The sequence below is a fragment of the Epinephelus fuscoguttatus genome, linkage group LG16 (genome assembly GCF_011397635.1).
Source record: "Epinephelus fuscoguttatus linkage group LG16, E.fuscoguttatus.final_Chr_v1".
NCBI classification, from domain to species: domain Eukaryota; kingdom Metazoa; phylum Chordata; class Actinopteri; order Perciformes; family Serranidae; genus Epinephelus; species Epinephelus fuscoguttatus.
In genome coordinates, this window is record NC_064767.1 from 6,911,235 (window position 1) to 6,938,013 (window position 26,779).

A 26,779-nucleotide genomic window follows, 5' to 3' on the forward strand; every position below is an offset into this window, starting at 1 on the left:
TAGCTCAAGGTTGCATTGGCTGTATTTGACCGGTCACTGTACACTTACATCACTCAGGGTTCCTCCTGTGCTGAGAGAGAACCTACTCTGAAATAGGAGCTAAAAAAAGTCCCTCAAAACTTGTTCTAACAACTATAATCATTTCTACTTCTTGTGGTGCAGACACAATAAAAAAGGGGGGTTTTTTAGAACTCTGAAAAAGTTCCTCTGATCCAAAAACCCCTAAAATGGCCCTTGTGAGCGTTTTCATTTGCGTACCACCACATCTAAAGAACTGTGTAGACGAGACAAACTAGACCAATATTGGGAAAAGTTATTTTTTGAATGCTATAAGTGTAGTTTGGTTTGACCAGTCAGTGAAGTTCCACCCTGGGCAATCAGAGAGCATTAACCCTGGAGCAGGAACTCCACCACAGGAACCACATTCAGGCCGCGGTCGCCCTGCGTAAAATAAAAAACAGCCTCCTCAATCATCTGAATGAGGCCAGTCCAGTGATGGAGCAGGGAGTGTTGAAGTTATTTTTATTGGTGTTTTTAATTATACAAAGATACGTGCGTCTTGGCAAGTGGACGCATTTATTTTGTCATCACTTTTTTAATCTGAGACGAGGATTTTTTTCCAAATAAAGGCAGAATTAAGACCATCCAGCTGTTTGAAAAAGGCAAAAAAAAAAAATAAAAATCCATGCAATCTTCAGTTTCAAAGATGGACACCCAAGATTAGTGTCACCAATTCAGTATCTGACCAAATGTCTCCTCTACTGTTCCTGAGATATGACGCTGAGTAATGGTCAGAAACAGAACAGAACATTATGATGTCACACTGAAGCTGACCTTTGACCGTTTCAATATATAATGTCATCATTTTATCATTATATCCTGAGACAACTGTTTGAGATTTTGTGTATGAATTTGAGTTATAGCCAAAAAAAAAAAAAAAAAAAAGTTTTGTGAGGTCACAGTGACCTTGGCCTTTGACCTTCGGCCACAAAATTAAGATATTGTGTTCACGAGAATGAGACAGATGCAAGGTCACAGTAACCTTGACCCTTGCCATCAAAATCTAATCAGTTCATTCTTGAGTCCAAGTAGATGTATTTGCCAAATTTGAAGAAATTTCCTCAAGATACAGACAACCTGAAACCATAACGCCTCCGGCCACAGCTGTCGCAGATGCATAAAAAAGTTGAGCAGAGTTTCGGCGTCTGTTAAGCCTTCAAACTCCTGGATCTGTTGCTCTAACTGGACTTCCTGGATTGTATTCGATTGACTGGATTGAAGCTAGGTGTGTGTGTGTGTGTGTGTGTGTGTGTGTGTGTGTGTGTGTGAGACACAGGTAATGTTTCTGACTTTAAGCGAGGGAAAGAGACTGTAAGCCACGGAACAAACAATACATTAGTCACGGACTCATTGCCAAATGGTCTTCAGAGAGCAAATACACTCTGATACAGATTCCATCAAAACCCAGACAGACACATAATCCTGCACTGTTGGCACAGACCTTTCAGAGAACTGAGTGAAGTCAGCCAACAGGTCACATATCCTGAGACCGCTGCGTGCTGCCTTGGCTGAGTACACTGGACCAATCCCCTTCTTCGTTGTCCCGAGGCTGGGCGGGGCCAAGAGAGGAGGGAGGGGGGAAGAAAAACAGAGGAAGCATTAGCATGTGATCTCATTCTACAACAAACCTTTTCACAGTTTCAAAGTTCATCATGTCAGTGGTTTAATTATTGTGAAACTCTTCACTCATCCAGACCCAGTCGTCCACCAACAAAAGGTTCATGTGGCTGTTTCGGAGTTTCAGTACAACAGACATTAGACCTGCCACGTCTGAGTGACCTCACATCACCAAGATGGGTGCAAATTACAGTAAACCATAAACTGGTAGATCAGACAGCTGTTAAATTTTATATGAACAGTCCAATACTGAAACTGATACTGTTATCTATTGAGAGACAAACAGCAAATGTTCAACAGAGTCATTGTCTCGACAGACTTGGGCAGACATCAAAGAGAGACAACTCAAATAAAATGCTAAACGAGTTAACCATTTACGTATATGTGACACACTCGACAAGCACTTCTTGTGACTCGGCCTTTTAAAAAGGTAGGTTACATTTGCTTAAGCTACATGCAAACTACAGAATGGAAATGCCAAACATCCTCTATGGTTGCTGAGTTTCATCATCAGCATCAGCTAAACACAAAACATGATTCAAGTTCTGCTGTGTAAGTTTGTAGTGATCTTTTGATTTTGTTCTTTGTGACATATAGGAGAGTTTTACCTCTTGAAAACACTAATTTATATCAGTGGTTCCCAACTGGTCCAGCCATGGGGTCTAGATTTCTCCTTCATCATTATTTCAAGGTCCACACAGTTTAATACATTCGGCATCGTTCTTGTGTTTGGCCATGTTGTTGAGCTACTTTACTGTCTCTGTCAAGCAGCTGTTCCTTATTCACTCACGTTAATAGCAGGAAACAGCGCTTCAAAATAAAACTCTGTGCCGAAAATTCACTATACTTAAAAATCTTACTATATAAAGACGAAAATTCTGTCTGTCTCTGCGTCTGTTCCACGTTTTTCTCCTCACTGACTTGGTCAATCCATGTGAAATTTGGCACAGTGGTAGAGGGTCATGGGAGGATGCCAATGAAGCAATATTACATCAATTGGCCAGAGGGGGGCGCAATAGCAACCGATTGAAATTGCAAACTTTGAATGGGCATATCTCATGCCCCGTATGTCATAGAGACATGAAACTTTGCACAGAGATGCCTCTCCTCATGAGGAACACATTTGCCTCAAGAACCCATAACTTCCGCTTATATAGATTTTCCGCCATTTTGAATTTTTTGAAAAACACTTCAAATGGATCTCTTCCTAGGAAGTTTGAGCGATCTGCATGAAACTGGGTGAACATAATCTAGGGACCAATATCTAAAGTTCCCTCTTGGCAAAAGTTGGAAAACTTACTAAAACTGAGCTTCTATAAGGCAATGAATATTGCGGAGGGCGTGGCTCATCACATAAAGGTGTATAACATCTCAAGGGTTTCACCCATCACCACGCAACTTTGTAGGCATATGACCACACATAATCTGAGGGGACCCCTCCATTATTGACCCCATCAAACAAAATGGGGGCGCCAGAGAGCTCATTTCTTATCTAGGCCTAACCGCCATATGGATTTTTACTAAACTTGGTAGATATGTAGAACAGGACGCCTCAAGGTGACTGGAGAAATTTAAATTTAACTCTTCGGCTCCTCCTGTGGCCGAATGTTTTTTTAAACACTTTAACTATCTGCCTTTCAACGTGCTACCTCAACTACTAATGTACAGTTTTAGCCCACTAACTATCCCACTATTGGCAATGGTACTACTGTACTTTCAATAAAGTAATCGTTCTATCAAATTCACAAAAACTCTGTCTGAATACATTGCTCTTCTTAATGGGTTCAGCTGACTATTTAATCTGCAGTTTCCTATGACCTGTACCCCAAACTCACACCATGTGAAACTGTACGTGGGCAACTGTGCACTCAATGGGTATGGACTAGTATGTGTGAATTTTACAAACTTGACATGAGCCGCGACCCACCAGCTGGGAACCACTGATGTAAATGAAGCCACCTGAGAAGTTTAAAGGGAAAACGTTCTAACAACTCAAAGAAATCTGAGATTCCAAGTAGACACTGCCTTTTTTGCAGGGGGTTAGTATTATATTTTTAAACTTATCGTGTGATATTTTAATGTAAGTTACAGCTGTCAGATAAACGTAGTGGAGTACAAAGTAGACTAGAATACAGCACAAGTATATAGTAGCATGAAATGGAATTACTCAGGTAAAGTACCTCAAAGTTGTTCTTTGTAGACGTACTTGAGTAAATGCACTTAGTTACTTTCCATCTCTGCTTGTTGCTACTCAAATTTTAAACTTCAATGCCAATAATAAGCACAACAGATTACATTTCAAACTTAAAATGTGGCAACAAGAACTAAAGAATACCATCAGACCCAGTGACACAGACAAGATGAATCCACACACACACACACACACACACACACACACACACACACACACACACACACACACGTACAGAATACATATATACAGTGTACATTTATAGTCAACATATGTTTTCCTAACAGATGTGACACTGATACTAGATATCAATTTTAATTTTTTGCACAAACCCTACAGTCTGTCTTGGATTGTTTTTGAAGAAGACTTGCATTTTACATTTTTTGATTGACGGTATACCTCTCGTGCAATGAGCCCTTCACAAGATGGAATAAACACAGTGCACCTGAAGTATCTGTGACTACTTCTAAGACCCTGCAGCCCTTCTACTCTTTTATCTTCATTAGAAATCTATCAATAATGTATTTTTCAGGAAAATAAACATATAAAACATTAGCATTAATCTTTATAAACAGATCTCTACACATGTACGCAGAATATGTACAGTACGCAACTGTAAAAGATTTAGGTTTTGGAAGTGTTCTGGTTTTTGTTTGCAGTCCATTTGTAGTAGTATTGACCACAGATTGTATAAATAATGGATGTAGCTAAAGTGACATTGGTTTGTGGACTGCCGTTATAAAGCCTTTAGTTTGGCATATCGTTGCAATCTTGGTTTGTTGGAGCCAGAAGTGACCCTATGTGAGCAAGTGGCTGGTGATGTGGTGAAGTGAGAGGTGGATCTGATTGAGACTGAGGACGATGTCTGCAAACAGCGTTATAAAAAAAAGTTCACCTCCTGTACAGTTGACATGAATGTTGAAATTAGCTCTAGAGACCAAAACAGTTTTTGTACCAGGTTGTAAACATGTTTATTTCTGCTGTGAAGTTTGGCACTTTAAAATGGAGGTCTATGGAGATTCAGTCAGTTCTGGAGTCAGCCTCAAGTGGTCATTAGAGGAACTGCAGTTTTTGGCACTTTCGCATTAGTCTCGCCACCAGACAATTAGAGATCTGATAGTCTGGGGACACTCCTTTCTGAAGCGTGTTAAATACACCGGAGAAAACGGCTGGCAACAAAGCAACACCTCTTGCATTTTTGAAAAGGACTCGTCCGCAAGGAAATAAACACACAGAGAGCCTGAAAATGGATGCCGAGAGACTTAACTACGTTTTATCAAACGTGTGCTCAGTCCACAAGATTGTGGAAATGAAGGACTTACAGCGACTTTGTTTAAATCTTTTAACGCAGTCGGACTATGTTTACGAGCACAAGAGTTCAGCAAGCCACCAAAGGACCGCCCTGCGGATCATTTCTCAGCCTCAGACGTTGCTGCTTGGTATTGACCAATCACGAATGAGTGGCAGGTAAACAGTTTGTGTGGACAGGTGGAACACATTGACCAAAATGCAATCTCAGATCCTGTGGGCATGTCTGACGATGACTTAGCCTGATGCTAGTCTCTATATACAGACTCTACATTCAGTGAATGTAGAGTCTGTAGGCAAACCCTGGAGATCTTGCCTCCGGAAGAAGAGCGGAAGAGCCCTGGTTTCTGGTTGTAGGCTGTTCGTAGTCTGCGTGATATTGACCAATCACGTTTGAGCCGGGTGCAGTTGTTGCCATGTTAAATGGTCCGTGCAGTGAACTAACGAGGCGGAACGTAATTGGCGTCACTGCAAACTCTGAAAACATCGCAATGGTTCAGCATATTTACTTATATATAAACGGAAGTCGGAAACGGAAATTTGCCTCCTCCGCCCAAATCAAACTGGAATTCCAAAAAATCGGGGGTCTGCCCCCAGAGGCTGTATCGCCGTCTGCCGGAAGTCAAGACACCAAATACAGCCAATAGGTTCCGAGAATGGCCTGATGCTAGCTTTATTTATCTGCACCGATTTGCAATGATCTGTTAATAGAGATTAGTTGGATTGTCTTGGCCCAGATATCAGTGGATCTCCTGCAATACTGTCCAATGCCCCAGATGTGACAGGGGATGGGCTCCAAGATCATATTAGGATCAGATTGAAGCTACTGTTTCTTATTGTTAATGCATTTGAAACTAAGGAAACATCTGTCTCTGTTTGGTCACATGTGTCTATAGACACTAACATGAGCTGTTTGAGACTGCTTTGTAACTGCGACCAAATATTTTCTTATTTTGAGTTTGCTGTCCGTTTTTAGCATCCTACTCTAACTACAGGACTCAGCAGGTCTCCTCTTTGTGTTTCTAGTGTGAGCAAACAGAGTTCAGACTGAACAAAACTCCTCTGATCAGACTTTGTGACTTTCAGCAGCGGAGCTCGCAGGACGCCTGGAGATGCTGGAAATCCACCAACCTGTCAGAGCAATCTGCTGAAAGCTCTTAATGACCGTGCCATTTAGGCACACTGGTGAACATGCGTTTACTCTATCTCTCTCACACACTCACAGTAGCTGGCTGGGTGTTTGGGGCTTTGGTGGCTGAGCTGGTAAAGACAGCCGCTCTGAACAGGAATACACTGGATCTCTCTTGAGCTTAATATTGTGAACGCTCCACAGGCTGAGCTTAACATTCCTCACATACGTCGGCGTGGTTCACTGCCCCGGCTCATAACGTATTAGAATACAATCGTTTTAAATGGTGTGGAATGAAACCGCCGACTGAATACCTGGATTTACCACATGAAATACTTGTGTGTTAAAGTATTTGGCTTAACAGGAAGCTGCTGGCTGATTCGGTTTCTTAGTCTTGATTGATGAAGTGCTCTGTTTGTCATGCTCCTCATAAACTCCACCTGCTGCAGGGCTGCTAGCGCTTGACCTCTGACCTCTCTGAGGACGCCTCTGGGTAGAACGGTGTTGAGACTATGTGCATGTGCGTCACTGTGGAAAGACATTTTTGTACATATGGAAAATAAAAATAAATGTATGTGCAAATTAATAAAGAAATCAGACTTTGGTTACGTCTTGATAAAAAACTGTATAGTGTGCCTGTGTTTATATTTACCAACAGTATAGATCTATTTATATATCTATTATCTATGATATTTTTACACATAATACTTAGACAAAGACCAGTGGCTATAGACCGGCCATCAGAGGGCTTTTGTTGTTAAAAAAATCTATCTGGATTTGCTTTGAACCAACATTTGAATCATTAAGAGCAGCGTTTAGTGCACCTGTCATCTTTCCACACCTAAAAATGCCTTAATCTGGCACGACTGTATTTTTAAACCCATTTTAAACTCACAGAAACAACTTGTAAATGCAACATTTACACTTAATCACCTTTTAAGTTAATGTGGAAAACGTGTTAGCCACAGTTGGTCATTAACAAGTCTAGTATTTGCTCTCTTTCAGCTCTGATTTTGGTCTCTAATGACTCCTGAGGGAAATATCTTTCTCTTTAGCTGCTAAACGCTGCACTATGTTCACCATCTAGTCTCTGTGTCTGTCTGATGTTCGCTGCTGAGCAGGTGTACAGTGAGGTTTCTAGAGCTTTATGGCAGGAAACAGCTGCCCTGTACGAAAATGAGGCCATGAGAGCAGTATAGATGGGAGTCAGACAGCTAAACAATGAGCTGAAAGTCACTACAGCTCTGTTAAGAGAGAAGCTGATTATTCTCTGTAGGTTCATCGCCACGAGTGAGCCCTATTACATCATCATCTGATACTGTGTTATTATAAAATTATTCAAAAATCAGTGTTTTCTTCATGCTGTCTGTCCTGGAACGTCTGTGTTCACCCTCTGACTAAGCTGCTCCATTTTGGCGCCTGTCTTTTTGAGGACTGCCTCCGGAAAAAGCCGTCTGCTCTAATTGGTCCCCTCTATCTGAGCTCTCAGTGTCTCTGCTGAGCCCCAAGGAACAGTGCGAGGCTTTGAAGCTAATTTGACATGGTGGCCCAACCGTGGAGTCACAAACATCCGGGTCCGTCATGTGATGCCGTGGGGCCCAGAAACATTTTTCCCATAGACTAACACTGTGAAAGAAACATCTGTGAATCAATGAGTGTGACAACCCACTGTGAAAAGAAATGTTTCACCAGAATTTGATCAATTTTGTCGCATAATATTTCAAAAGAGGAGCCGCTCAACAACATTACCTTATCCCTATTTAAGTTAGCACAGGGCTAAACAGGAAGTGAGCCGCTCGGCCAGCAGGAGTCTCCCGTGCGCCTGCTCTAAGTCCCCACGATGCAGAATATCCAGTAAATTTTCAACCATGTCAAGTCAAACTTTTTTTTTTTTGCATCATGCACCACTGAGCAAATTTCATAGTATTGAACAGGGCCACGTTCAACACTGAAAATCTTCATGACGATCTTCACGATTACATGTTTGTCAAATGGTAAAACGGTGAATTGACTTGCACTTGGCACCTTTCTAGTCTTCCAACCACTCAAAGCACTTTTTACACTACGAATCACATTCACCCATTCACACACTGGTGGCCAAGGCAACCACACATGGTGCCCCCGCTACTCGGTTTTTAACACTCGCACACCGATGGAGCAAATTGGAGCTCAATATCTTGCTCAAGGATACTTTGACATGGCTGGTGGAGATGGGGAGCGATCAGCTGATCTTTTGACAGGTGGAAGACCCGCTCTACCTCTGAGCTAAAGCCGAAACCGCCCTAATGTTAGCACGTAGCTACGTATCGCGGTATCGTACTTGCTGCCGGGGGACGACTAACAGAGTATAATGTGGCTACATGTAGCACAGTAAGCTACATGATGTTAATACTTGCAGTGCAGTGCCTGCAGCAGATGAGCATGTGACGAAATCCATCACGGGCTGATGTCATCACGCAGCTAAAGTATTCAGAACGGTCTAAGGCTTGAGATGTTGCTCACAAGGATTACTTTTGGATAAGTTTCCCTCATTATCTGAAACATGTGCTATGTTTAGCATGAACATACGACACTGTAACATCATGTATATCACAGAAAGTAAAGCATAATAGGTCTTCTTTACTACGGCTGACACTGCTTACTGCACGTTAAGACGTGAAAGTTTACAGAATATTATTGTATTAGACATGCAGTAACATTAGCACATCACATTTAACAACATGATCAGGATTATTGTATGTTAATAATGCAGCCTGGTGTGGAGTATAATGAGAGGAACAGTGTTGTTGCAGCGATGCTCTGTCAACAGTAATGATTAATCTCCAAAGTCATCCAGATGGAACGACATGGAGCTCACTGAAAGTAACATGAGAAAAGATTATGACTCACTGCCAACGTGAATGCTTAAAAACACTTTGTGTGGTGTGTGGACGTCCTTGAATGTTCATCTGGGTGTTGGCCGTGACTCACTGGATTCAAGATAAATCAATGACAAAATGGGTCAACATCTTTCTGAGCAAGATGTGACAACTGATCTGATCTGCATGATCTGTGTGTGTGCGTGTGTGTGCTGTCATTTTCAAAGCAACAGGTGTCTTACTTCTTGCCCGCTTGCTCTTGTCTCAGCTGTTCCTGAACGCCATCGACCGCTTGGTGGAAGTCAAACACTGCAAAGGAGGAAGAGAGGGGACACACACTCTCACACACCTCGGAGAAAGCAGGGCTCACACACACGTCCACAAACACACACACATTTTTGCATGCGAACAATCAAACATGAGAGGACTTACCAATATGTGCTCTGTCTGAGATGATCAACCTTTTCTCCCATTCCTTTAGACCTACACACACACACACACACACACACACACACAGATACGCTGTAAGTCTCCACACGTTACATACACAGTTTTCTTCTGTTGCTGTTTGTGTTTAAAACAACTCACCTTTTCCTTTACGTTCATTCTTCTCTGCCTCCTCAAACAGGCCAGGCAGGTGGATGACTACACCGTTGCCTGAGATGAAAAAAGAAACCGGCGTCGGTTACAGTTTACACTGTCTGATAAACAGAAACACACACAGTTTGATGGATGTGTGTAAAGAACGCTCTTGAGCCTGAAGCATGCATCAACTCAAATTGATTTACGTGTCTAAAGTCACGGGTCATACACATAAATCCTCTCATGAACAATTTCACCAGAGGGGGATTTTACCTTAAAAACTTCTCAGACCTGTTTTTCTTCACACTTGCGTAAAAGCTTCAATATTACAGCACAGATTTACTCTTTATTAAGAAAAGTCACTCATTCACAGAGCATCAAAATATACTTTGAAGTAAAGGTATCACCATTAATCAGTTGATTCATATTTTGTATTAACAATGAGTATCTTGGGTGATATGATACGCATCTAGGGTCGCAATGGTACACCGGTTCAAGGTATACCGTGATAATAAAATTCACGGTTATCGTGTACATTTGCTTGTCTACAATATTGAAACAAAAAAATGCAGCTGCACAGAAATCTTCACTTTATTTTGTAAATTTTCTAAAGGGAGACTTTTTACACTTCCATTAAAAATGGTTTCAAGTTTCAAATATAGTAATTAAACGTTTGCGTCACTCTGACTGATAATAATTCTGTAATACCGTGGTACCATGAAACCGCGTTAGTTTCTGAGACGCTTATCGTACCGTGAAAATCTAACACAGCTGATCGCAGGAATGAGCAGCTAGTAGCAAAAGGGAAACGCAAACCTGACAGACACAGTAAAGATGAAGGAGACAAGGAATTGCGCGCCCTCCTTGTCCTCACAAACGAAGAGGCCATTAACCGTCAGATGACGGGGACGGTGAAGAACAGGCTGACTTATGAGAGAATTGCCGAAGGACTGACCAGCCGCGATTTCCCTCGGAGTACGTCACTGTTTACGTCACACGCTGAGCTACACGTTTTGTTACTTGCTCACGCCCCCCATTGCCCCGAAAAAGGCACATTCTGTATAAACAAAAGTAGGTAGGCGGCATTTTGCCGCACTCCCCGATTTTGTTTTTATACTGCCAATGCTGAAAAAAGACTGATTGGGCTTTCCTGCAAATTTGCACAATTCCTAGTTAAAAAGGGCTAATGTGTCAGCCCTGTGATAGTCCAGGTGTACCCTACTTCTCACCCAGTGTCAGCTGGGTTAGGCTCTAGCCCCCCTTGTGACCCCTAACAGGATAAGCGGTTACGGAAAATTAAAATTGATAGTGTTTTTGAGAATTGGTGCAGTATCACAACACATAATACTGTGATACTCAAGTGCATCAGTATTTTCTTACACCCCTAATAGTAACTAAAGCTGTCAAATAAATGAGTAAAAAGTGTAATATTTGCTTCTAAATTGTGGTGGAGGAGAAGTATACAGTAGCATAATATGGAAACACTGAAGTGCAAGAACCTCAGAAAATAAACCTGAGTACAGTCCTTTGGTAAATGTACTTAGCCAGTCTGACGTGCAAAATAACACGAGTGCTGCTGTCGCACCGTTAATGACCAGTCTAAAGCCTGATTATAAGTTACATGAGTGAATGTCTGACACTGTGACAGCTGCCCCAGGTGTGTGCTGACAGCCTAACTGTGATGTTAAAGGATGTATTTTTCTGTCAGACACAAAACGACGCCTGCTCACAAGAGTATTCAAACAGCCGGCTCTAATTATCTTTTTAATTGAGTTGCATTAAGTGGAAGAGGTGAGGTAATTACTCTGACCAAATTAAATGTAAGAAATGTGGGAAAGGGCTTAAAAACCAATAAACACCGTTTCAGTGACACTGTGGGAATAAATGTGGGAGATAAAAATAACATTTTCGGCACAAGAACAGGACAGACCTGAGCACATATTTGCTCCCAATGCTGGAGGCCAGGGATGTACTTTTACACAGAGGGAGTATATTAGTAGCATATTTCAGTGGTGTATCAACCAACAGACCAACACTGCTGTCTGTAAATCCATGCCACTAGAACAACTATAAATATCCACATGCACAAACAGCATTATCAAGGAAGAGATGCTGAATTTTTATATTTCCAATTTGGTCTCCACTCGGTGTGAAAAATCCTTTCACAGCTTTTAGAGGACAGCAGTGAGAAGAAAATGTCAACTGTGAATGACAGACCGGCCTGCTGTCCATTTAAAAATAATCACAACACATCTGCAGAGGAACACAGAAGAGATCACCTCAGCTCAGTCGCTGCTTTTTACAGTGGAAAGCTCCGTGTGCAGAGTATGAATTGGTGGAGAGTAGGTGTCCTCACAGAGCTGAAGTGCACAGTTATAGTACAGTCAGCACTTTGGGGTAAAAGCTTCCAATAACCGAACGCATTGTTATGAAGATGCTGTGAGGACTGCCGAGGTTAATGGTTGCACTATGGTTCATTATGGTTAAAGTGACTGGTGGGGTGGATAAGCAAACTTTTCAGGTTTTTTAGTTTGTGTGTGTCCTTTTGTATCACTCATAGGCACAACTCTTTGTAAGTCGCAGGGTGAACAATTGACCTTACGCCAAGCCGCCCCCCTTTGTGATGATCCGACAAGCTGTCGCAGTAAGCATGGAGTCCACACTGTAACTAACAATATTATCATCAATAAAATGACAAATGAAAGAGTGATTCCAGAGAGCAGCAGACAGAGGGGTCTACAGTCTGTGTTTGAAGGATATATCCAGGATGTCAAACTGACTCAGCAGCAACAACAGGTTAAGAAGACAAAGATAGTTAGAAGCTAAAGCCGAACTATAGGCTACAGATCACAGTGTAAAAGTGAACCACCACATCACTGCTGATCGCCACACAAGACAATGAATATAAAGGGAAACTTTGCTGATATTGAACCAGCTGTGTGGCATCACAGTGTGTGCAGATGAGTGGTGTTTGGCCTTACCAGCACCTGGACCTCCGTCACCTGAGGTCCAGGTGCTGGGTACGTTCACACAGCTGGTTGAATATGAGCAAAGTTTCCCTGCTTCCCTTCACTGGTTCCTGTACAGCAGGGTCGGTCTTTGTTTCACTGTTATAATCATGACAAAGCAAAAGCAGCATGTGCATACATTCAGTAGGCTATATCTTCAGTAGCTAGCTAGCTAACCCTACACTTTTCAGGGTTTGATTTTGGAACAGGGAAGAAACGTATATCTTTTTCCAACCTCTCCAGGTAACGAGTATCATTAATACACGACGTGCCCCAGGCACAACATTTAGCTCCAAATCCACAAAACCAGCCTGAAAATGAAGGAAATCTGAAACAATAAAGCACAGCTGTGTTGTTGTCAGACCCTGGTCTGAGCCGGCCCGATACTACGTTGTGATTGGCCAATTTGCGTCATGGGGGCAAGACGTAGCAAAGGGAGACACTATCAGAGTTGATCAGATCAGATCAATGGATGAGAGGAGCACCACCTGTGCCCAGAGTACACTCTGTGCTCTGAGAGTGTGGTGCAATAACCAAACGATAAATATATTCCTGCTAAACAGTCCAGCTCCAAAAATAGATAATCAATATGTAGCAGCAGATGATAGGCCGCCGCAAATAAATGAATATGTCAGAAACCCTGGGTCAAACTGTCAAACTAGGCAGTGCTGATGAAATATGAATAAAGATTCTGTTACAGCGTTGCCTGTCTCTCTGCCTCAAGTCTTTTTCAGAAACATGACACTGTACCGTTTAGGTGTAAAGTAAGAGAGCTGTGGTTGAAGCTCAACTATTTCAACATGGCGGCCAAGTCACACACTCTTGTTTACAGCTACATAGGACACTAAAATATGTCTCTGAAGACATATGAGAAGAGAAAAAGCAATGCAGTGAAAGAATCTTGATTCATAATTCATCAAAATGTCAAACTAGGAAGCGCTGACAACTCTGCATCAGACACTCCTCAGCTCCAATTGGTTCTTTTTGTTCACACACAGTAATGGCACTAGAAGCAATTGGAGGTGGTGGAGGAGCATCATTTATCTGTCTCATATACGACTGTGTAAATATGGTGAAAGATTCAGTAGTTATTTTTACAAGTGACCAACCGTAGCTTTCAGTGAGCAAACAAAAACATATATTTATTTAATTTATTGAAGTTTCTTAAAAAACATTTGTCCTTTCTCCCTCGACTGGGCACGTGCAGCATTCTCTGAAGCACCATCAATCCAAGTGCATGTCACACTGTAAACATGCTGAAAGGCTTCTGAGCATTTGAGCCAGCAGAAGCATTAATGTGTCACATATCAAACGCATGCATGCGTGTGTGTGTGTGTGTGTGTGTGTGTGTGTGTGTGTGTGGGGTGGAGTTTGAAGCCAGAAAGAAAGAGTAAGACACCATTAGCTAATGAAGTTACTGCAGATGAGTGGATGTGATGCAATCTGCAGTCTGGCTCTGAGTCAAGCTGATCGCACTCGCTGCAGCCGTCCTCAAAATGGAGGCTGTTTCTGCCAGCGATGACAAGCGGCGGCGGCAGCAGGCTAAAAGGAGTCTTGATCAGTTCATCAAGAAAATACCGAGGAAAGACGGCCTTGGTGCTAGAGCGACTGTGCGTTATTGTGTGTGAGCAAATAGTGTGTGAATTAAAGTGTTTTTCTGCGTCTGTGTGCATTACACACCGATGAAGGCGGTGGCCTTGGGGTTGATGATGCCGCTGGGGAGGAGGTGAAAGTCATACTCCACCGAGTCGACCACCACTGTGTGTCCTGCGTTGTTTCCGCCCTGCAGAGAGGAGACACAGAGTGATGAGACAAACAGACACACACAGATGCCTAATGGAAGCAAGTTTGTTTGGCTGAGCTGGAAGGCAGGCTGGATAGTTTGGCAAGTAGCAACAAGCATCGCACATCAGCCACCGGCTACTGTCTGTTAGTGTGTTAGCTGCTCTGTGCTGTTGCTTAGAGACTCCCGCTCACTACGCACTCACATCCCAAGTGAAGGTCTCAGTCCAGTGTAAACGTACTGAGAGATGTGTGAGCAAAGGACAGTTAAAATGGATTGTTGGAGCTATGGATTAAACATTATGTAAATAATGCTCTGGTACCTACACCCAACACCACCTTGTGTCCAGACCTGCTGCTCCCAACTCGTACATCTAAAAACAAACTGCAGTTCAAACTTCACACCTCAAAGCCACAAGCGGCCATCACACTCCAACAGAGGACATGTAGCTGGAGGAATGATGTGTTGTTGTGCAACCCTACTAACAAGCTACCCTGGCACGTATTAGTCCAATAATACAACCAGAGCCAAAGACAAAGCTCATGAAAGAACATTTCTGTAATCTATCATAAACAACTATTGCAAATTAGATTCGGCAATCTCTCCTAACTGGATAAACGTAAATTGCTCATTTCATTCTGATGAAATCACCTCTTCATGAGGAGTTGATTTCATCCTTCACATAAACTACTACGTCTTTAAAACTACCACATAATGCACCTGTCATGCTCCGTTTGTGTTTCATTGATACAAATGTTACCCAACAGTTCATCCATGAAGCAAAGATACTTTTTTCCTCTTACTGTATGTACAGTGCTCTTTGTCAATCTTGATTGTTTTGAGTTGCCAAGTGTTGGAGATATCGGCCGTATAGATGTCTGCCCTTTCTCAGATATCATGGAACAGGATGACTCTCAGCATGCGATGCTCAAAGCGCCAAGAAAATTCATTTTGAACACTCGTCAGCGATGTCCGTTTCCAGAAATAATGACTCGGTTAGGAGCTATTTTCTTTCTATGAGGCTACACCCGCCATCCGTATCACTACGCAGAATGTGTGCCTAGCACTACTGAAATAACTAACGTTACAGCTCAGCCGAGGAGGACGCCATTACGTTTACAACCCCGTGCTGTCACAAACATGAGCCTGTTGTCCGTGAGTAGATGCACACTACCCTCTGCGCTGTGATACAGTTGGTGGGTGTAGTTCAGTAGAAAGAAAATAGTTCCTTCATGAGACTGTTCACAACAATGTCTTTGGATTATCTTGAGTAATCAGGTCATGATTTCTGGAAAGAGACATCGCTGTTGAGTTGTTTTTTTTTTTTGTTTGTTGTTTTTTTTAAAATGTTGGCACTCTGAGCACCACAAGCTGAGTGACGTCTCGTTCCATTATATTGGAGAGATGACAGACATCTCTACGGCTGATATCTCCAACACTCTGCAACTCATACCAAAATGATTTAGACTGATAAACAGCACTACAGATAAGAGCGAAAAAAAAAAAACGTCCAAAAAAGGTAGTTTCTTGCAACCCTAGAATTAAGATAAAAATATTCACAAACGAAAAAACACTTCTGGTTGCTGATAAGTAGTGTTTAACTTTTGATTTGACACTAAAAATTAAAACCCTCGGCGCGCACTGCAGCGCAAGCAGACAGATGCGCGACTCAGAGCAGCATGTGTTACTGACACCAGACTCAGAGCGCAGCGGACCGGTGGAAAATGTCACCATCAGCATATTATTATTTTACGTCAATAAAATCTATTTTATCATTATTTTGAGTCACATCGTTGAAAGAATTGCGTCGTCTGTGTTCAAGCAGGATAATAGGTCTCCATTCATTGCACGTCAGGCTTTCTATTTCCTTGTCGGAGATGTTTTCTTTTTTAATTACATGATAGCTATTCTCCCTTAACTTACCAGTAAAGAATACCTTTGTCCATTTCAAATAACCCGTGGCAATAATAATATCCCTGTTCTCTGATTTACTGTGAAACTTTTTTAATCAGACCAGAAGACTTCTTTACTCGGCCTAATGGGGTTAGTCTTGCATTCAAGGTCCCCCCAAAAAAACGGGAGAAAAAAAAAAGGCAGAATATTCGATTTTTTTTTCACAATCGAATCCCGTGCCACTGAACGAAGCTTCAAATTTTTTGAGTCAGCCCTACTCCAAACAGAGTAACTCCTCGCGTTTGCAAGGTCACTACAGCAGTAACTTCCTGCAACATCTCAAATCTCGCGAGACATGAGATTTCAGAGCCAGACTTTCACTCAGTGAGTATTTTGACTTGCCACAACAAACATGTCCGACTTTTTACCCGATTTTGACCAACTGGATCTGGATGAGCCATTTGCATTTGATGACCGCCCGTATTTATTTGAACACGGAGTACACAGATGCAGAGCTCATTGAAAGTGAAGAGCAGACGAGGAGAGAGGGAGCAGCAACAGGCAGAGGAACATGTCCAAATCCAGCTAAAGGTAAACACAGACGTTCATTTCTCCTTTCCGTTATGTTGCTGGATAATTATACTAACAATCTGAGCCTATCAGTGTGGAAAAAAATGCACTTTTAGTGGACGTATTTTGACATTGTTTGACGCTGTCTGAGTGCCCTATCATTTAATACAGTGCACGCTAACGGGCTGCACGCAGGTCAGCCCGAGCTTTGTACTGGAGAAATGTCACATATTGAACATCCTATCACTCATTTAGACAAAAGTAGATCGGAAAATAGGGCCCAGGTTGAAAAAAACATTAGTTCCCCCTCAAGTCCTGCAGTTGGACACCAGCATACAAAAAGGTACCAAGATTAGCCGTATCGGTACAGCGGCGTCAAAGAATAATAAAGAGAGAGCAGTTTAACAAGAAGTTAGATGCTAATAAATATCTTTCTAAATAAATAAAAGTCAATACAATAAAGTTAATTCATGTACCATTTTTTTCCTCAATAAGATCTTATACATATCCAGGGTCCATCATCTCCATGGTCACAAAGAGCTGAAGCTGCATGTTCCATTGACAATATATGCATTAAGTCTTTTAATCAATTATCTATATTAAAACAACACTGGACACTGAGGTATGTTCACATCCAGGACAGAAGACTTAGTATCACCTTGCGCCAAACATCTCACTGGGGGTCAATGCCACAACAGATGCATGATTGATCCTGCCTCACTGCAGCCATGCCAACATAAATGTGAAAGGGAGTGATCAATTGTTTGTAATCTGAATCTAAATTTTGTATCGAGCACATTTGGATCCCATTGTTTTGTTTCTTAGGACAGACTCGATTTTGTTCGTGCCTGAGACAAAATTCTAGAAAACTGGAAACAGATGATCTCTAATCATTCCCATGTGCCACTTATGAACAAACACATCTGTTTGTATGAGAGGTTCTTGCGTGACGACTTGCGTCATTTTGCTGGTAAACAAGCAGCTCAAACTGTGACAAGTGGCAAGTTACATTATGCACTTTGATACAAGGAGTGTCTGATATTAACGACCTGGATCACCCAACAATACCTGGGAGAGCCCCAGGGACATGACTCGACAATATGACTTTTTATTCAGATAAAAGAAGACGTTGAATTTAAATGTGTTGTTTACACTTACGCCATAAATAAAGATTTGATATTCTAAAGTTCTGTGATCATTCCCAAACAGGCAGGGGCCGCATTAAACGGTGACACACTGTGCTTGCTGGGTGTTAATCTGGACACTGCACACAGGCTTGCACATGATTTAGCACAGCTGACAACGGAGATAAAAATGCAAAAGTGGAGCCCAGGAGGAGAACAGTGAGTCTTAGTACGAGAACGCCACAATCTGACCTGCTTTGCCTCTCTCCGCTTTATGTTTCGCAGTCATAGAGGTTATTACGCCGCAGCTCATGGGCTTACAGATGGACAAGAAATACAGGATGATATTAGCGGCGAGAAGAACACAAGCAAAGCAGAAAAGATACAAAGGTGAGACAGGAGGGGGAGAAATGAATCAAGGAAGGCATTTTAAGTATCTTTATTTTTTGCCATGCCGATAACAAAAGGCAGCCGCAGATCCATTCATGTCGCTGCAGCAGCTCGTGTCGCTGCTCACCACCTGAGGTGCCAGTTCAACTTTTGGTCCGTCCTGTGACCAGGGTGTGTTCCTAACTCTGTAGCCCGTGGATGTAAATCAAGCCCAGCATGTGCTTTGACCACATGGGGTTATTCCTGGCCACAGCAGTACCCTGAAGGTGGAGAGGGGGAACAGATGGGAGGGAGGGGGGGCAGATGCCTCTCCTTTTTAGATCCTTTTTACGATCCATCCCATCCCCCACAGAACCTAACTCTGGTTCTCCTACAGTCCCGTGATCGGCCTCTTATTCTCATCACGAGAAACTTTTAACACTCACCTGATATTGTACTGTGGTTTGTGCACTGCTGTGGTGACGCTGCTTATCTGACTCTGCGTCTGTGTGTGTGTGTGAGTGTGAGAGAGAGAGAGATTACAATATGAGGTCCAGAGGATTTGATTCAACAGAGTGGATTTAGAGAAGATGAGTTGTGGTGGGAAACAAACAGTTTCAACCTGATAATACCTGACTGATGTTACAGACCTCAGTCTAGCTACATGGCTGTCCTTATTGTCCATACATACACAGTCTTTCTTTACCCAAATCCAGGGTCTATTAAGGACATAAATGCGGTACAGATTGTAAAGCCCCTTGTGATGTTGTGCTACACAAAACAAAAAATGGACTTGACTTGACATTTAAAACTGAAGTATTTGGTAGGAAATCCGAATGACAGGCTGATAAAACTTTCTCTTATATAATAAAGCAACTGTCTGAGTTAACTGTAGGTGTTAATTAGTGACCCTGCTCCTGAACCAGGAATAAAAAAGGGCCTCACATCCCTCTGCTTTGGGCGTACCCTGCCTCTCACCCAATGTCAGCAGTCATAGGCTCCAGCCCCCCCCCCCGCCACCCCCAACAGGATAAGCGGTTACTGAAAAATGAATGGCGCACACTTCTAGTGGGTCATAAGTGATGATTGAGAGGACTTACTTCTGTACAAGTTCTGCACTACTGCGATCATCAACCAAAAATTCTGCACACTAGTTTTATTATAAACTTCAGAAGAAGACAGAATAAACAAAACATTTAATGTTGCACCAGTCTGTGAGCACACTCTACAAAACTGACTTTATGTTTTGCATAATGGCTTCATTCATTCATTAATTGTCTGTTACCGCTTATCCTGTTAGGGGTCCCAGGGTATCACTATCCCTGCTGACATTGGGTGAGAGGCAGGGTACATCCTGGACAGGTCACCAGACTATCACAGGGCTTACACATAAGCCCCTTTTACACTGCCAGATTTTCCGCAAATGTTTGGCCGTTTTGCCGGCAAGCTGCGAGTGTTTAGACACACAGAGCTGGATTGGCGAGTTGATCCGAGGTGCCCAATTTTCCCAATTTGCTCAACCTTTTTGGTTTAAACAGAACGAGGTGCCCCTCCGCCACAGGAGGGGCTGTTGATGACTTGTGGGAGGAGCTGTTGACGACGCCGTAGGTGCGAGCCACTGGCGGTGGATAAACAGGAAACAGCTGATGGCAGGAATTAGCAAGCAGCTAGTAGCAAGAGGGAAACACAAACCTGACAGACGCTGTAAAGATGAGCAACTGGGGAGACAAGGAATTGCGCGCCCTCCTTGTCCTCGCAAACGAAGAGGCCATTAACCGTCAGATGACGGGGATGGTGAAGGACGGGCCGACTTACAAGAGAATCATCGAAGGACTGACCAGCCGCGGCTTCCCTCCCACGTCACTGTTTACGTCACACACTGAGCTACATGTTTTGTTACTTGCTCACGCCCCCCATTGCCCCGAAAAAGGCACATTCTGTATCAACAAAAGTAGGTAGATGGCATTTTGCTGCACTCCGCGATTTTGCTTTTATACTGCCAATGCTGAACGAAGACGAACGAATTCCTATTTAAAAAAGGCCAGTGAGACAGACAACCATTCACACTCACATTCACACCTATGGACAATTTAGAGTCACCAATTAATCCGCATGTCTTTGGACTGTGGGAACATTCAAATGCCACTATAATGGTAACTAACTAAATTAATTTCATGACTGTTCAATCTGCCAATTAATTCCTCTGTTTTCATACATAGATTTATCTAAAGTCCGATTCACATTAAGCAGCAATGTGTAAAATAACTGCAGACCTTTCTTGTGTCAGAGAAAACATCAGATATTGGTTGTGTTCATTGTCTTCCATCAAACACACGTGCGTTGTGTATAAAACAGTGTCTCTGAGCAGCAGGGTGCCATGGAGAGAACAGAAACCACCTCCTGGACAGGGTCAAGGTCTCAAGTCCGAGCCCTGAGTTTCGTTAACCTGCACTTCAAGTATTAACACAGACCTAAGGGTGCTTGTGTCAAACATCTCCTGTAGGTATGTCGGTATTCTGCTCAGTGGGTTTGACTTCATGTCATATAATGTGATCCTTCAACCTTTTAAGTGTCGAATGCTCTTGTGCACATATTTACCAAAGTGTGCATTGAAAGAGCAAACAAGATAGAAGTGTGTTTGCCAACCAAGCCTTGGTTTCAGTAAACATCTCTGTAGCAACGTGTCCAGTGCATTGTATCTGTGAGGTAAAGCTGGACTCATATATCATCCTGACACAGTCCGTGGGAAATAAAGACAAATACACAGAGACGCCACAGTGTAACCATGACCAGGCTGCTCAGAGACAGAAAATAACTCGATGGACTTGTTTCAGAGCCCTCCAGTATGTTTCAGGCATGCATATTTATCTCCAAGCACAGTCAGGCCATAATAATAATTAGTCATACGAGCAGTTACACATACTGCTTTTAAAGCCTCCTCCTGAATGTCTCCTTTCAGATATTTTACAGACTGTGTAATGCATTTCATTCAGTAACAAGCAAACCTTACATAAAAAATTAATTTTACAGACTCTGACTGGTAAAATATTCAATATTATTTATGTGCACCAACTTTGCTTCAGTGTCAAGTCGAGACTATTTTCCCAACAATCAATTTACTGTTTTGACCCAAAAGAAGAGAAGAAGGATAGTGCAAAATGCCCACTGTACTTTCAGAGAGTCCAAGGCCTCATATGCAAATGCTCATGTACTCCAAAGACAAATATAACATTGAATGCTGTGGCACATATGTGGCAAAGCAAAGCAGCAAAACTTGACATTTGAGAAGCTGGAGCCGGATAATGTTTTGATGCTTCTCTTAGAAAATGATGCAAACAATTAATCGATTATCAAAATGTTTCAGTTGCAGGGTCATTTTCTGTCAGTTGGCTAATCACTGCAGCTTTAATATTGATTAAGCATGCTTTCACACCTGCCCTGTTTGGTTCGGTTCAATTAAACTTAAGTTCATTTGCCCCCTCAGTGCGGTTCGTTCGTCTGTTGCGGTGAGAAGGTGTTCCGACCTGGATGTGAAGCAACTGCAGTCACATGACACATTGTTTGGGTTAAACATGAGCATGTTACAGTCCTGGAGGATTATTAATGTGCACCTCCTCCTGTACTGCCTTAATATGCACATTCAGCACATCCAATGCATCAAAACATTGTTTTCTAGTTGGAGCCGCGCCTCGTTTTCAAACTGTATGCTTTGACTAAAATGAACAATGACAGCAATATAGTCCACGATGAGCAGCGCTAAAATCAACCTGCGTAGTTGTCCCTCCATTGTGACATTAGAAAGTGTCACATTTATCTTGCAAGTGTACTCTTCTTCAACGTTTGCTTTACTTCCTGGATTTTTCCCACATGGAAATTCTGACCAATCAAGAGCAGCTTTCTCATGCAGGCATTTTATCTGGCCCGCTTGTAAATGCTGCCGTGAGAACATGAACCAACTCTAGGCAATTATACAACTTAGTGACAAAATTAGTCCCTGATTCGGACCAAAGCAAGACAACTCTAGGTCTGAAACCACCCTAAAACAGTATTTAGAGATCCCTGTACTTAACTACGCAGACAGTGAACTGCTCATGCAGTAATACATGAAACAAACTCAATCATTTTGTGACAGTTTATTACTTTTTCAATGCAATGGACAGCTCATTATACATGATAAATATTTAGAGTGGTCACTCATTAATACTTCTCATCTGTGGGTAGAGAAAAATAACAAGAACAAACGTGACTTGCAGCACAGCCACACCTTCTATTAACCTTGTTTTGGATGAAGCTGCACCCTTTACTTGTTGAAACGTGATATACATATATGATATTCCACAATAATGACTTGCTGACTCTCTCGCCATCGGTCTCCCGGGATGTGTTTTGCTGGTCGACGCCCCCTCAGTGACATACACTCCTTTACTCTCCTGTAACCCCAACTGTGACTTCTAGGATCTTCAATGTCTGGACTGTAAGGAACACCGAGCGAGACTGCTGGCAAAGCTTTTTTATAAAAAGATCAACGCTATCTGCCCCTGCAACCCCCAACAATCACACACACACACACACACACACACACACACACACACACACACACACACACACACACACCGTGATGTATGGAGGGGATGCTGTGCAGGATGGCTGCCAGAGAGCGGTTTATTTTTATATGCCTCGACAGGACTGCAGGAACAAGGAAGCTGCAAGGCTCCGGAGAATCCTTGTTATGTCAACTTGTTATCAACAGGGACAACTTATAGTCCACAAAGTTAGTGCGAGCACTAAAAGATTAGCAACATTGTCTGTGTTATTAAGGAGGCTGAGCAACATGGTGTTAAGTAGGTAGATATGATATTGGCTTATTGTAGATGTCGGTGTGTCAGCATATATGTAAGCCAATAAGAGTCAAGACAGCACAGTGCAGATATACCAAAGACAATTTAGAAAATGTCTCCGTAAGACAGCGTATCCACCAAAGGGCACTGACAAAATGAAAAATGGCGGTTTATATCTGGGTCACAACCCGCTGAAAAACTAATTTAAGAGATGTTTTTTTGTGTGTTTAAGTGGAAAAAAAGAATGTCGTCTGATAAACTCTTAGTGGATTCTCAAATTCTCAAATACTGATATAGAGCAGTGTCCTGGTGAGCGAGTGGCGAGGATGCATACAGCGTCATCAAATATTCCCAATTGATTCTTGCAAGTACCTTTGGTTTTAGGTAGAGCTGCCATGATAAATGCAATATTGAAATACTGGGTTATTGACAAGCCAACCACAGGGAGTGGCAAGCAACTGCCACAACTGCTGTGTTCATGTTTTTAGGGTTTTTATCATGGGAGTGCTGCATGCTTACAGGATGCTATGAATGCCAGTAGCATGACGAACTGAACGTTTAGGCCTATCCTGACCCGAAAAGATGCAGAAAAATTGGTCCACGCTTTTGTTACCTCAAGGCTGGATTACTGTAACTCTCTATTATCAGGTAGCTCTAGTAAGTCCTTAAAAACTCTCCAGCTAATTCAGAATGCAGCAGCACGTGTACTAACAGGAACTAAGAAACGCGATCATATCTCTCCTGTTTTAGCTTCTCTGCACTGGCTCCCTGTAAAATCCAGAATTGAATTTAAAATCCTACTGTTAACTTATAAAGCTCTAAATGGTCAAGCTCTGTCATATCTTAGAGAGCTCATAGTGCCATATTATTCCACCAGAACACTGCGCTCTGAGAACGCAGGGTTACTCGTGGTCCCTAAAGTCTCCAAAAGTAGATCAGGAGCCAGAGCCTTCAGCTATCAGGCTCCTCTCCTGTGGAATCATCTTCCTGTTACGGTCCGGGAGGCAGACACCGTCTCCACATTTAAGACTAGACTTAAGACTTTCCTCTTTGATAAAGCTTATAGTTAGGGCTGGCTCAGGCTTGCCCTGTACCAGCCCCTAGTTAGGCTGACTTAGGCCTAGTCTGCCGGAGGACCCCCCCTATAATACACCGGGCACCTTCTCTCCTTCTCTCTCTCTCTCTCTCTCTCTCTCTCTCTCTCTCTCTCAATTCAATTCAAATTTGCTTTATTGACATGAAAGTTATAATAACAATATTGTCAAAGCACTTAGAGAATTAATAACATAAAATAAAATAAGTGTAAAAATAGTATAACAACAATAATAGTAATAGTATTAGTAGTAAAAGTAGTAGTAAATAATAGTAATAATAAATAATAACAAGTGATATATAAAATTTAACATTAAACTATATACATGTATGTGTGTCTGAGGGGGTTGAAGTGTTACATTGTTGTGTGTGTGTGTGTGTGTGTGTGTGTGTGTGTGTGTGTGTGTGTTCATGTGTGTGTGTGTGTGTGTGTGTGTGTGTGTGTGTGTGTGTGTGTGTGTGTGTGTGTATTAGTTGTGTATCTCAGTGTCCACTGGTCGTTCTCAGCTCGTTACAGCAGCAGATGAATTTTGCTGCAGTCGTTAAACATTTGGGGATTTCTCCCAGTAAATAAGGGAGTTTCTCTGTGTCTGTTTTAAATTCAAATTCGGGCATGTTTGTGTTATATGTGTGAAATATTTGTTTCTTAACGTTTGATATTTTGGACATGAGGTGAGGAAGTGGAGCTCTGTCTCTACCTGTCCTCTGTCACACTGGGAGCAGAGTCTGTCCTCCTCTGGCAGCCAGTTCTGTCTGTGGCGACCTGTTTCTATGGCAAGACTGTGTCCACTGAGTCTGTACATAGCCAACACTTTCCTCACTGAAGCACTTTGGATTGTGCTCAGATAATTTGCTAACGTGTATTCTCTTTTTAGGGCCAGATAACATTGTAATTTACTCTGTGTTTTGGTTGTTTCTTTCCAATATGTAATGTATTTTTCTTTCTGATGGTTTATCATTTGGTTGGGTCTGATTGGGTTGGTGTTTTGGTCTGCAGAGAGCCTCAGGACCAGCCGGCCGAGGGGACTCTTCTCTGGGCAGCTGAGGGCTTTGTGATGGTATGTCTGTGGGTGACTTGACTTCAGGTGGTTGTAAAATTTAATTGATCTCTTTTGTATTTTTAAAATAAGGGGTATTGGCGAGTTCTGCTCTGCAGGCGTTGTTTGGGGTCTTTCTCTGGACCTGTAGGATGTTCTTACAGAACTCAGTGTGGAAACTTTCTATGACTGTTTTGTCCCATTTGTCGAAATTTTGATTTAATTTAGGACCCCAGATTTCACTTCCATACAGGAGAATTGGTTCAATTACAAATTGGAATATTTTTAGCCAGATTCGAATTGGAATGTTTGTTTTTATATTTCTTTTTATGGCGCAGAAAGCTCTTCTGGCTTTGTCTCTCAGATCCTTCACAGCCATGTTGGTGTTTCCTGTGTATGTGATGTTTAGGCCGAGGTATGTGTAGTTTTTGTCTGTTGTAATTTAGTGTTGTCCAAATAGAAATTGTGTGTGTTCATTAGATTTGTGCATTGCTTTTGAAAGATCATTATCTTTGTTTTTGTGGTATTTACAGTCAGGGCCCAGGTCTGACAGAAGTCCTGCAGGATGTTCAGGTGCTGTTGCAAACCCTCTTTAGTGGGTGAGAGCAGCACTAAGTCGTCTGCATATAGGAGACTTTTGACCTCTGTGTCTTTCAGGATGAGGCCAGGTGCTGTGGACCGATCTAATTGGTTTGCTAATTCATTGATATATAAATTAAAGAGGATGGGACTGAGGTTGCATCCTTGTCTGACCCCCCGGCCCTGGGAGAAGAAGGCTGTTTGTTTGTCTCCAATTTTTATGGCATATCTGCTTTTTGTATACATATCTTTGATGAAATCGTATGTTTTCCCCCCAATTCCACTTTCAAGGAGCCTGTAGAAAAGACCCTCGTGCCAGATCGAGTCAAAGGCCTTTCTGAAATCAACAAAACAGGCGTAGACCTTTCTTTTCTTTACATTTAATTCTTGGTCAATTAAGGTGTGGAGTAAATATGTGGTCAGTTGTGCGGAATTTGGCAAAAATCCAATTTGGCATTTATGTAAAACATTATGTTCAGAAAGAAAATGTACTATTCGTTTATTACTGATGTTACAAAATATTTTTCCCAGGTTACTAGTGACACAGATCCCGCGGGAGTTATTTGGGTCATATTTATCCCCAGATTTATGAATTGGAGTTATTAAACCTTTGTTCCAGATGTCTGGAAAAGTGCCAACTGATATAATTATGTTGAATAGTTTGAGAATCGCGATTTAATTTTATTGTTTGAGTATTTGATCATTTCGTTTAATATTCCATCGACTCCACAGCTCTTTTTG

The 26,779-nt window shown here is 42.2% G+C and overlaps 1 protein-coding gene across 1 annotated transcript in view; it reads right to left on the reverse strand.

Moving 5' to 3' along the window:
- adss2 (adenylosuccinate synthase 2) overlaps positions 1–26,779 on the reverse strand; it is a 47,546-nt gene that overhangs the window by 11,083 nt on the left and 9,684 nt on the right. The window contains exons 2-6 of the mRNA XM_049600170.1: positions 14,434–14,536; positions 9,752–9,820; positions 9,596–9,646; positions 9,406–9,472; positions 1,502–1,609 (exon numbers count right to left, since the gene is read on the reverse strand). Of these exons, the coding sequence (XP_049456127.1) occupies positions 1,502–1,609; positions 9,406–9,472; positions 9,596–9,646; positions 9,752–9,820; positions 14,434–14,536 (398 nt within the window). The remainder of the gene's footprint in view (positions 1–1,501; positions 1,610–9,405; positions 9,473–9,595; positions 9,647–9,751; positions 9,821–14,433; positions 14,537–26,779) is intronic.